This window comes from Periplaneta americana, chromosome 8 (genome assembly GCF_040183065.1).
Source record: "Periplaneta americana isolate PAMFEO1 chromosome 8, P.americana_PAMFEO1_priV1, whole genome shotgun sequence".
Taxonomy (NCBI): domain Eukaryota; kingdom Metazoa; phylum Arthropoda; class Insecta; order Blattodea; family Blattidae; genus Periplaneta; species Periplaneta americana.
This window is the reverse complement of record NC_091124.1, coordinates 23,304,501-23,317,679: the sequence shown is the minus strand read 5'-3', so window position 1 is coordinate 23,317,679 and position 13,179 is coordinate 23,304,501. Positions and strand designations below refer to the sequence as shown.

At 34.4% G+C, this 13,179-nt stretch overlaps 1 protein-coding gene across 2 annotated transcripts in view; it reads right to left on the bottom strand.

The window, feature by feature from the left end:
- The window catches only part of Atu (Another transcription unit), a 31,234-nt gene that overhangs the window by 8,602 nt on the left and 9,453 nt on the right, over positions 1-13,179 (bottom strand). For both annotated transcript variants that reach the window (XM_069832626.1, XM_069832627.1), the window contains 4 exons: positions 13,028-13,118; positions 11,150-11,316; positions 4,489-4,691; positions 3,374-3,579 (listed from right to left, as the gene is read on the bottom strand). In XM_069832626.1, the coding sequence (XP_069688727.1) occupies positions 3,374-3,579; positions 4,489-4,691; positions 11,150-11,316; positions 13,028-13,118 (667 nt within the window). The remainder of the gene's footprint in view (positions 1-3,373; positions 3,580-4,488; positions 4,692-11,149; positions 11,317-13,027; positions 13,119-13,179) is intronic.

Below are 13,179 nucleotides of genomic sequence, written 5' to 3'. Positions count from 1 at the left end.
ATTCGGAGCAATTGAAACAGTGGATGGATGGAGAGCCAGATATAATAATGAGATATATGAACTGTACAAGGAATCGGATTTGGAGGCGCACATAAGATGTCAAAGACTGAGATGGTTGGGACACGTCACAAGGATGGAAACAACAAGGAAAGTGAAGATTGTCTTCAATAACAACCCAGATGGAACCAGATTAAGAGGAAGACCGAGAACAAGATGGTGGAACTGTGTACGAGTGGATGTGAATAGATTAGGAATAAGGAATTGGAGGGAGTTGGCGATGGATAGAGAAGGATGGAAGAGAGCCATAGAGGAGGTTAAAGCCCACCTGGGCTGTAATACCAAATAAGAAGAAGATGTCCAGGAGTTGAGGAAAAAATTGGTACATGTGTATCTCTATTTGGTGCTGCCAGCTGTTGACTTTAGTTTGAATGAATTCAGATTTTTTATACCTTGCGATAACTTTATAACCATTTTCCCCACATTTATAAATTTGTAACTTGTGCCACTTTTTTGCTGAGCACCTCAATTATACTAGTGATGATGGTGGTGGCATTATTATCAATGATATCAGCAATAATAGTAATGAAAGCAATGATGAGAATGCTGATGATGAACGAAGAATTTTTTTTTTCATTATATTATCATTATTATTATTACAACATTAGGCAATGAAACCAAGCAATGGATTCGGAATACCTCAAAATCCGTGTTTCATTGGCTGACTATGATAATATATTTGAAAAATATTGGAGTGCAAGAGGTCAAATGACTGTATTGTCAAGCGCCTGGCATTAGAAAACAACAACAACACATTAGGCACTGATGATTACAGTCATAATGATTCGTTTGACAACAATGATGATCACAATGATAAGGACAACTTTGATATGATGATGATGATGATACTGACAATGATTATGAAATTATGACAATGATAATATTGATAACTTACAAAAGACAATCACAGTCTACTGCCTTGGTGTCTATTTAATGTTATTGTTAATGTTACGTTTTATTTAACGACGCTCGCAACTGCAGAGGTTATATCAGCATTGCCGGATGTGCCGGAATTTTGTTCCGCAAGAGTTCTTTTACATGCCAGTAAATCTACTGACATGAGCCTGTCGCATTTAAGCACACTTAAATGCCATCGACCTTGCCCGGGATCGAACCCGCAACCTTGGGCATAAAAGGCCAGCACTATAACGACTCGCCAACCAGGTCGACTTGGTGTCTATTTATTATCAAATCTTACAAATATTTAAAATTCTTTCTTTTGTCCTGTTTTTTTTTATTATTTTTTTTTTTAACTAATGCCTGGTACTCGACTGTTCGTCACTCACCCATGTGAAGCCAGTTGTGTAGACCAATTTACCGACAGAGTCATTGCCCAGGATGCACCATAGGAGACTAGTCTATCTACACTACACTTCGATGAGATGAGATGAGATGATGATGGAGATTTGTTGGGATGCCACAGGGGAACCAGAGCTTCTGGATAAAATCCCTGTGTTACCTGGACCATGGGCTTGTCCAATGCAAGTTATAAATCGGGTGTACACCGGGGATCAAACCGGGTCCACAGGATTTTAAGTTCAGTGCTCTAACCACTAGACCACCATATAAAGTCTCTCTTATAATGTTTAAATAAATTTGTTATGTATTTCCTCAAAACAACTGAGGACTTAACTTTCTAAATGTGCTGAGTGCCAAAACAAACTTTCTGAGATATTGATGAAAAACACACTGCGAAATGCATGTTGAGATACCTACAACACCGTCTTTTGGCGCACAAATGAGTCACATACAGTTGAGCTATGACAAAGACAACTTAGTATGATATTCTCATATGGATGTTCCTCCCTAAGATTGAATAAAATGTAATTTAAAAAATTGGCAACACATAGCACATTTAGAATGTTATATCTTCAATTATCATTATTTATTTATTTACTTATGCCTATAACAGGGCAAAGCCCCAATTACAATAGACAGTACAGATATTCGTTTAAAAAAACATACAATTGCATAGAACATGAAAAAGAGATGAAACAGATAAAAGTGTAAATACAAATTAAAATGGAAAATGAGAAAAGGGAAAAAAAAGAACAGACAAATAGATACTACCTAAATAAGAGACACAGATATAGATATAAATGAAAAATACAAAATAAAATAAATGAAAAATAGTTAAATATAGATATCATAGCTAAAAATGTAAAATATAGCTATAATTGGCAAATTACAGAGTAACAAATAGCAATATTATATAAAATCAACTATCTTCAGTATATTAATAAGAAAATGTTTGTATTCCGTGTAAGAAATGCAGAAATCTAGATCCCATGTTTTACATATTTAATTGAAATTTGAACACATTTTTAACACTGGTAAATTTTTATGTGATGAAGTGTTTGGTTTTTTATAATATAACAATTGACGAGTTCTTAAATGTGATGTTCAAGCGTTAATCTGGATTTGTGATAATATTTCGCTGTTATCCAGTAGACCGTTATTTTTTTTTTTTTTTTTTTTTTTTTGCCACCAGGTTATCTTTTCGACATTTCTGGTCTTGTCTCCTGGCAGTGGCTTAGTTGTAACCCACTTCTGAGGTTGGGGCGCCTGGAAGGCGGAGTTACGTTACCCCGATGATGTGATAGGATGATTATGATAATGTGGTGCCAGAAGAGGTCTTAAATCTAAACTTAACCTAAATTCCAGATAATGGATGAACACAGGAATAATCCCCTTTAAGGAAAAATTCCTGTGCTCTAACGGGAATCGAACCCGGGACCTCATGAACTACAGCCAGAAGCTCTGACCACTAGACCATGAGGCTGGTCTTTATAATATTAGTGTAAGAACTTAACAAAAGAATTTTGTTTGTCAATTCTCTTAGGACTAGTTCTGCTTACATAGATATGTCAGTTATTGTTTCATAAATATAAAATGGATACCTATCTATTTTATGACACCATCTTACAATTAGAATTCCTTCAATAACATCAATTAAAGAAAAATAATATGTCAGTCCAACAATTGGGAAGAAAACTATGGATTTTTACCATGTAGAGGTAAATGAAATAGAGATGAGTTAAGTCCCAGCCCTGATTATATATATATCAGATTATTCCCATGTTATGAAATGGCAACACACAAAACAGAACAATCACTAGGATCTCGACTGTCGAAAACAAATGACTGGTAGATGGAAGTACAGTCACAATCTAGTATATACAGTCACGAAGCTCAATACATAGTAAATATGCATCCATAGATAGTTGCTAACTACTAGGATCGCTCGCCTCATTCACAGTACATTTCACTGTAGACACAAATCAGCAAAAACATTATAAAACCAGCAGAAACATACCTAGCTCGTCCTTCCTCGTCCAGTGTCTCTTCTTCATCGATTTCATCTTCATATGTCTCAGCATCAAATGGTCGTGTCTCCACAGACAAGAAATTAGGCAACTTCACGAAGTGGATTTCTCGTCCTAAGTCTGAACTAATCTTGGGGATCTCTACATCAATTCTTGTCTCTGGCGGAGGTTCTTCTGGTTCCTTTTCAGCGTCATCCTGCACAAGACAAGTAGAAAATTGAAGAACACTTGTACAAGAACATAATAAATTTAACAGGATTTTCTCATTGCTCTGCTCTCGTGACGAGAATATTGTACGAAATGGAAATACAAAAATTGGAAATTTATCTTTGTGAAGAGGTGGAGAAGTTCAAATACCTTGGAGCAACAGTAACAAATATAAATGACACTCAGAAGAATATTAAACACAGAATAAATATGGGAAATGCCTGTTATTATTTGGTTGAGAAGCTTTTATCATCCAGTCTGCTGTAAAAAAATATGAAAGTTAGAATTTATAAAACAGTTATATTACCGGTTGTTCTGTATGGTTGTGAAACTTGGACTCTCACTTTGAGAGAGGAACATAGGTTAAGGGTGTTTCAGAATAAGGTGCTTAGGAAAATATTTGGGGCTAAGAGGGATGAAGTTACAGGAGAATGGAGAAAGTTACAACACAGAACTGCACCCCTTGTATTCTTCACCTGACACAATTAGGAACATTAAATCCAGACGTTTGAGATGGGCAGGGCATGTAGCATGTATGGGCGAATCTAGAAATGCGAATCTAGAGTGTTAGTTGGGAGGCCGGAGGGAAAAAGATCTTTAGGGAGGCCGAGACGTAGATGGGAAGATAATATTAAAATGGATTTGAGGGAGGTGGGATATGATGATAGAGACTGGATTAATCTTGCTCAGGATAGGGACCAATGGCGGGCTTATGTGAGGACGGCAATGAACCTCTGGGTTCCTTGAAAGCCAGTAAGTAAATAAGTCTACTCTACACGTACAGGAAGCATTTTCTGGAAATCATTGTTTAAGATTATTATTATGATCAAGCAATATTGCTCTATTCAAACCAGCGTTTGTAATAGAAGCAGGACTGCATCCAGCTGGCAATACCTACATCTTCAATGACAGGCATTGAGACTCTGTTCTCATCATCGTCGTCTCTATCTCGACTCCGACTTCGTTCTCTGTCCCTGTCGCTGTCCCTGTCCCTCTCGTCCTCCGAACCCCGCCTTGGAGATGGTGATCCTCGAGCAGCTTCCTGCTCCTCTTCATCGGAAGTGATGTCGTCTGCATCTCCAAACAGCATTGCGGCATCTGCTGCTCACAAAATTACGCTCATTACATATCATTGATATATCTTTTATTTGTACGCCAGATAATTTATTTATGGTAGCATTTGTACTGTTATTTTATTGTCTCTTTTTAAATACTAGTTAAGGTCTGAGACTTTTATAATGCTTTATGCATCACCCTGTTGAAACTGCATTTGTGTACCTCGTTTTAATCGTGACAACGTTTTTTAGTTCCTTTAAGCATTCTGATTATTGTATTATGTCTCTGTTCTGTAAAGAATTTTAGATAAGGGCGCAAACAGCCATAGTTGCTGACGCGACCTTTTTAAACCCCACTAACTAACTAACTCTTTTATTTGATACTAGCCGTACCCGTGCGCTCCGCTGCACCCGTTAGAAATAAATATAAAGTAATTACATAATTAAAATAGGACATTTGATCCAGGGAATATTCGTGTTTGATAGAAGGATAAATCGTTTAATATGTTACTTAATTTAAATTATATTTAAATAATTAAAATGAAATCATTTTGGTCCAGAGAGCACTCATTTGGTGCAATGACAATTCCTTTAACATGTTTCTTAATTTTTATTACATGCATCCATAGTTCAATGAACATTAACATCATTTACATTTAATGTGTATACTTTATTTTACTTGTTATATGTTTCCATTGAATTATGGTAATAACTTAATTTTAACTCTTGTTTTCTACGTATTCAGTAAAGGGCGCTTGGCCCACTATGGTTGTATTGTATTGTATTTTATTGTATTGTATTGTATTACATTACATTACATTACATTACATTATATTATATTATATTATATTATATTATATTATATTATATAAAAAGAGTGTTGATAACGGATGTACCCCGATAAGTAAGTTTTCAATTTGTTATGGGGGCTCTTGAATGCCAGGAGGAACAAATTTTATTTACAACAGGGCAACATAATCTGCTTGGCTCATTACTCAAATTTTTTGCATTGCATTTAATGCATATGTATTTTATGTATTTTAACACGATTCAATTGAGCATAGTTAAAATTTGGATTATAAAATAATGAAATGCTAAGCTAACATATTATTACTGCATACTAAATCAATACTCTCGTTCGTTAATTCTCTGAGATAAACATTATTTTAAGAAATACAGAAAACGAATACACAGAATAGCCTATCAAGTTTTCTGTGCATAAGAATCTATTTTAATCTTACCTGTCCTCGATTCACTCAGAAGTTACTGTGATAACATTATAGCATTATGTCCATCTAGAGGAACTACACTTTCCAATGGTGAATTAATAATTAATTATACAAATCGGTTAATTTAGCTTCCAATATTACTTCATAGAAATGCAGAAACATTATCTGTAGGCTATCTTTCATAGTTTTCGATTGTTGCTGTCCAAGGCCCCTTATAGACGAAGTCATTTGTTTTTTAATTCATTACACGGCCTTAAGATGGCAGCTATTTTAATTTTAAAACTAATTTATCTCATTAAATATCAGTCCTATCAAAATTTTTCAAGGAATAAAACTTATCGCAAATTATTTTTAAAGAAACTTTTGTTATGTAACATTTTTCATAAAAATCAATAATAAGCAAGATATTTCGATTTATTTAATTCAGGCCCCCTTATAACCCCCTTTTAAATAATGTATTTTGAATGCCATATAGCCTAAAATCTAAGTTACAACGAACTTAATTTATATTCCAATTTTCATCGAAATCGGTTCAGCCATTATCGCGTGAAAAGGTAACAAACATACATACATACAGACAGACAGACAGACATACAAACAAAAATTTAAAAAAAGCGATTTTCGGTTTCAGGGTGGTTAATTATATATGTTAGGACCAATTATTTTTGGAAAATCGAAAATTACCAGAAAAATTTCGGCTACAGATTTATTATTAGTATAGATAATACTTTGGAAGAGTACATCACCTCAACAAGAGGTTCTCCAACTTTTTTCTGAAGTCGTTTATTCACTTTCAGAAAGAGACACGCATTATGGTCATATACTCATCACCAGGGAAAGGATTTATATGTAAATACATATTTACTTATAAAGCTAATATAATTTATATTTTGCATTATCTTTATGTTTCACAATGTGTAGGGTTGAAAAATCCTACTTTTATTTTCCATATTTTTCCATATTTTAGAGTTTAGTACATATTTTCGTTAATTTCCATATATTTTCCATATTTCATATAAAACAGTCCATATTATATTAGGTTTAACAATAAAACAAAACAAAATTCCATTAACTTTTAAAAATACATTTCAACAATAGAGATTTAAACACATGTTCAGTAATCCCTTTAACATCAGAGTTATTTGAAAATTAGCAGTCCTATCAACAATGGGAAAGTAAGTTACAAAACTGTATTAATTTAATTTAAAATTTTTAACAGACTTCAGTTGTGCAGCTCAACAGTTAAATGCCAGTCAGAGTACACATAGGTTCAGTTTTGTAAATCATACTATAAAGACGGTAAATATGCCAAAAGTACGTCATTCAGTCAATTTAAAATCAAAACTAACAAGTTACATTTCAGAATTTAAAGAAGATGGTTTATCAACTGACAATAAAATATTATTTTGTAATTTGTGTCAGTGTGCAGTATCATCTACACAAAAGTTCCTGGTGCAACAACACATTACAACTAGTAAACATCAGGCCAACAAACAACTAAATTCCAAGCAGAGACAATTGTTTTTAACACAACCAACAACATCGAATGTAAGATCTGAGTTTAACATCGACCTGTGCCGTTCTCTCATCTCTGCTGATATTCCTCTCTACAAACTAAAGAATAAGGTCTTCAGGGAATTCCTTGAAAAATATACTCAACATACAATCCCGGATGAGTCAACACTTAGGAAGACGTATGCTCCATCCATCTACGATGAGACAATACAGAAGATAAGAGATGAAATTAAAGATAGTTCAATTTGGGTTTCCATTGATGAGACTCCCGACAAAGAAGGTAGACTTGTTGGTAATGTAGTTATCGGTTTGTTAAGTGAACAATATTCTGAACGAATTCTTTTACATTGTGATGTTCTAGAAAAGTGCAATAACAAAACTATAGTTAAACTGTTCAACGAAGCTATGGGTATCCTGTGGCCAAAGGGTATTATGTACGATAATGTGTTATTCTTTATTAGCGATGCTGCCCCTTATATGGTCAAAGCTGGACAAGCATTATCTGTTGTATATCCTAAATTGACTCATTTTACTTGTGTGGCGCATGCATTTCATCATGTGGCAGAAGTGGTCAGAGACAATTTCCCTAAAGTAGATTTGTTGATTTCATCAGTGAAAAAAGTATTTCTCAAAGCTCCCAGTAGAGTTAACGTGTTGAAAGAAATGTACCCTGAAATTCCATTGCCACCAAAGCCAATTTTAACTAGATGGGGTACATGGCTAGAAGCAGTTGAATATTATGCCGAACATATAGACTCTATTAACAATGTTCTCCTTGCATTGGACTCTGAAGATGCAGTCTCAATTGATACTGCGAAAACAGTTACCTGTGACATAAGTGTGAAGAATGACTTAGCTCACATTCAGCATACATTTTCATGCATCATAAAAACGCTCAAAAGTCTCCAAAATAGGCACCTTTCACTATCTGAAAGTTTTGAAATTATAAATAGTACTGTGGAACAACTGAATCGTGGTAGAGGTAAAGTTGCAGATGCAGTAAGAGCTAAGGTGGACACTGTACTTTCAAAAAACCCTGGATATGAAGAACTACAAAAGGTTGTTGCTGTGATGAGTGGTGAATCAACAGTGAAGATTAACTTGGACTTATCCCCAGCAGACATTGTGAAATTGAATTATGTACCAGTTACTTCTTGTGACGTCGAACGCTCTTTTAGTCAGTATAAATCTATCCTCAGAGACAATAGAAGAAGATTCACTTTTCAGCACTTGAAAGAAATGTTTGTAACCTATTGTTATGGTAACAGACAATAAAAATTGTGTTTTGTTGAAACTACATTGGAAGATAAGGTACGTCCATTATATTTTTTGTTTAGTTTGATTAAAATGTACCAATATTTAACGTACATAGTCATTTTTTTATAATTTTAAGTCCATATTTAATTCCATATTTTGGTAAAAATCCATATTTAATTCCATATTTTGGTAAAAATAACTACATATATATTTACATATTTCATATATTTTTAGTCCATATAAATCCGTTCCCTGCTCATCACCTTCCACATTGGCTATTACAGAATGCTGCTATCAGATTTTTTACATAGGATAATACAGTGGAGTCTCGAATTACGCTAATCCGAAAATCTGGCTAACCCGAACAAAATTATTTTAAGAAAAAAACTAAATTTATTGTAATGGTACAAAGCAGCAAAAAGAAAAAAAATGTATAAATTCATTCAGTTTCTTTTACTTAAAAAAATTATGAAAATAGCACATTTAAGGGTACTTACAACAATTAGTGTTTTCTGTACATAATTTACACATCTATCATGCTCATAAAATCAGTAATTTTCTGTTGTCGTAATGAAGTGAACCTGGTTCTAAAAATAGCAACAGAGTACTCCCACCACCCCACCACTGTCTCTCAGCGCTCGTTAATAGCATGCATTGCATTACAGGAAATATTTCGGTTAATCCGAAAATCTTGTAATCCGAATAGGTCTTGGTCCCAAGTAGTTCGGATCAACGAGACTCTACTGTATATATAAACAGCTATACAATGTATAAACATCTTTCTGTGTCCAAGCTATGTCACTAATTGTTCTTCTCCACTCCTCTCTATCTTCCCACTCTCCTTCTTCTATACTGTTTTCGCTGTAAGGAAAATCATAACGTAAACATAAGCATGTTGCTGTCATACCCGTGATTGGCTCCCAGTCGAAACACTCACACAACGCAGGAAAATATAGTCCGTATTTGGAAACTATCATCTTGTATTATTTGAAAATAAAAAATTGAATTCCAGTTGTTAAATATGATGAAACATATAACTTCACTCATATGTAAAAGAAAAGCTACTTTTATATTTTGTTATGTAAACGCAAGAAGAGCTTGCCACGGAAAGCTGCACTAACTTTTGGAAGCGTTTGGGTGCACTCGACCTCGCTTCGATTCGATTGGCAAACTGTCGTCAGTTCTCAGTCGTCTGCTGGCTTGATGTTTCGAGTGAGATTTATCACAGCGCATGTAACGTAACCTAAACCTTGTTGCATTGTAACTAATAACATAACATTGTTGAAAATACAGAAGCACGAATTCTTTTACATATAAAATCACTGAATGAAATTGCAAAGATGTTATAAGAAATATGTGATCGTGTAATAATTGATATTTGACATTGTAATAAAATACTAATAACTAATACTATGTGATTTTATTAAAATGTTCCGATAACTAGCGTGACATTATGATCGATTTATTTTAATCTGTATATACTCTTCACGTTACGAGAGGAGCCTGTTTCGTTTTTCATACATTTATAAATGTTATAAATAATTCCCTAGTTTGACTGTGTAACATTTCGTTAGTACTTCCTAATTTAGAGCCAACGAGGGGCATTGTTAAGTACATAGACTGTTATAAAGAACTCTGTTATTTTACAAACACACTTTGAACTCTATAAAAATCCTGATATGATGGATAAAACCCAGAATATGTAATGCATACGCTGGCTTCTACCTGCTCTGCACAATACATTTCACGATACGAACAGCTCAAGACCACGCTTTCAAATGCGCCCTGTAATCAGGATTGCGTGATTCATAGCAGCCCTGTAACGAGCATGACGGCACGAGGACCGAATATCGTTCTCTGCGCATCAGTCAAATGGGCAAGCTTTCTTTGCACTTCCTTTACTATGAATGCGGATGAATACCAACAGTAACACCGCGGTAGTCTGTTCTTGTAACAAGCTGGCGTCACTTCAGCTCGTAGTTGTTCATGTAAGCACGTGGTACTGAAGTATGGGTTCTGTGTCCTCGGTGTGTGTGGTTTTTAATCATAAGAGTGAAAACCCTCTCAAAAGTGGAAAAACAAATAGTCTTAAAGGTATAAAATAAGTTATGTGATAATTTAATTACAGTAATTATAAAGTAAACGTTTCCTAACCAAACAACTGCATAGTAGTGATGCTAAGCCTACTTGATGAGTAACGGGAAATGTTTAACATGAAACAGAATGTACAACAGTGGGCGGGAACACGTACTGAGAATCCATGGCGCTAAACAGCGGCCAATGAAGCCTCACTTCAGTCACGTGCTATTGTAGCAAAAAGGTTATTGAAGAAAGAGATAACACACTAAGAACATACTGTAAATCAATGTAACTACAATCCCAATAAATTGTTTCTAGTACATTCTTAGTTAAAGAATTTTATGAAAATAAAAGAAAAATAAAGTTATTCAGTACCAGTAACATATTGCAAATTAAGAACATAAACAGAAACAAAATACTGTACCAGCTGGCTCCTTGTCATCTTCATCACCACTCCCCTTGGGACCTCCAGCATCACTGTCCTCACTGCCTGATCCAATCACCGCAGATCGCTTTTTCTTAGATTTAGGTTTGGTTTCAGCATCAGAGCCACTTGCATCACTTGACATTGTGTGTTTCCGCTTTGTATGCCTGAATCAAGAGATTCATTAATTACCTGCAGGATTCCCAGACTGATTGTCCAGTGACATTTCGTCCTCACTATTTATGTCCACCAGAAATTTTCGTCCAGTTAAGATTTTAGTCCATTGTAACTTTATGTCCATAAAAATTTTGTCCACCTATTTATGTCAACTTATAAAAATCGTTCACTGTATGATTTCGTCCACAATACTGAAATTTCCTTAAGACATTTCTGTCCATTTTATATATTTTAAATACATATTTCTTAGTCCACAATATTTATGGTTCATTGTAGGATTAATATATTGTTTACAGAATTACTGTATATTGGGCAACTTTATTTTAGTCATATACAGTGAAATTAACTACATATTTAATTTACTATGGCCCGGTTTCTTCAACCTTTGTTAAATTATAACAGTGTGTTATTCCATTTTAACTGTAAACTTAACAGTTGAAGCATTTTTTCAACTACTGTTAGTACTAACAGGCTGTTAAAACCTATGTTAATTTAATTGCCCAATTTCATGCAGTTAAATCATTTAACTCTCTGTTAGCATAGAAGTATCCAATATGGCTGGTGCGTTAGATGCTGAATTTATATATCTGGATTATTTAGAAAATGATATCCATGAATACATAAATAGAGGGGATGATTTCTGTGATTTGACAGACCAGAAGTTCATACAAAGGTATAGGCTATTTTCTGCCAAGCCTCACTTTTCGCTTTCAACTTAGATCCATTTGTTTGGTTATTCTCATTAATTGGTTTATACTGCGAAATAATTTCCAGCAGAAGGTTTCTTTCGAACAAAGAGAAATTAGTCCCATGATTTCTTTTTGTTCCTGTGATTTCATAACAGCAACACCAATACGCCGCTCCACGCTATTGTGATACAAATGAGGAAAGAAGCAGAAATCAAACCTGAGAGAATAGAAAGACTTGTATCCTCTCTGAATCAAACAACGGAAACAAGCGAGAATCGCAATTGTCAGAGTTCAGAAAACAGAAGTGAGCCTATACTTGGTTATAGGTTATGGTTAAACTCTAGAATCTCTGGTCCTAACAGAAAGTTAACAAACAGAATGTTAAAACGTGAAGTGTAAAGTTGAAGAAACGCAATATTTTTAACAGCAATTCATACTTTTAACTTACAGTTAATTTATGCTATGTTAGGTGCATTTTAACAAAGGTTGAAGAAACTTGGCCTATGATTACTACCTATTGTATTGATGTATTTCTTATTTGTCTCTATTCCATATATGTATTTTTCTGAAATTGTTGTTTCCCAGGTCTATATGGTCATCTATTATGGCAGGCAGATGTATTAATATATTATTTTCTATTTCTCTCTTCATCTCTATTTTGATGGTTAGCAGCTATTTTCAGAATATGAACCCATGAAAACCTAAACAAAATATTTAATAATGAAATATCTCTTACGAGTCATATGATTCTATTATTTGTATATGCATAACAACTTATATCTGAGTGATTTTACGACGCTTTATCAACTGCTATGGTTATTTATCATCTGAATGATATGAAGGTGATAATACTGGCAAAATGAGTCCAGGTCCAGCGCCGAAAGTTACCCACCATTTGCTCTTATGGGTTGAGGAAAATCCCTGGAAAACCTTTATAAATATAGCACTGCTGCCAATACAAAAACAAAAAAAAGAGCTTATATATATATTAATTATTTGAAAGTAAGGTTACCCTTCATCATCGCTGTCACTCCCTGACTTCTTGCCACCTTCATCACCACTGCTATCACCACCTTTTCCTTTCACTGATGCTTTCTCATTGTCTGCGAAAAAGAAAGAACAGATATTTGTCTAAGAGATAAAGGCTTACGTGGCTGGCACAAT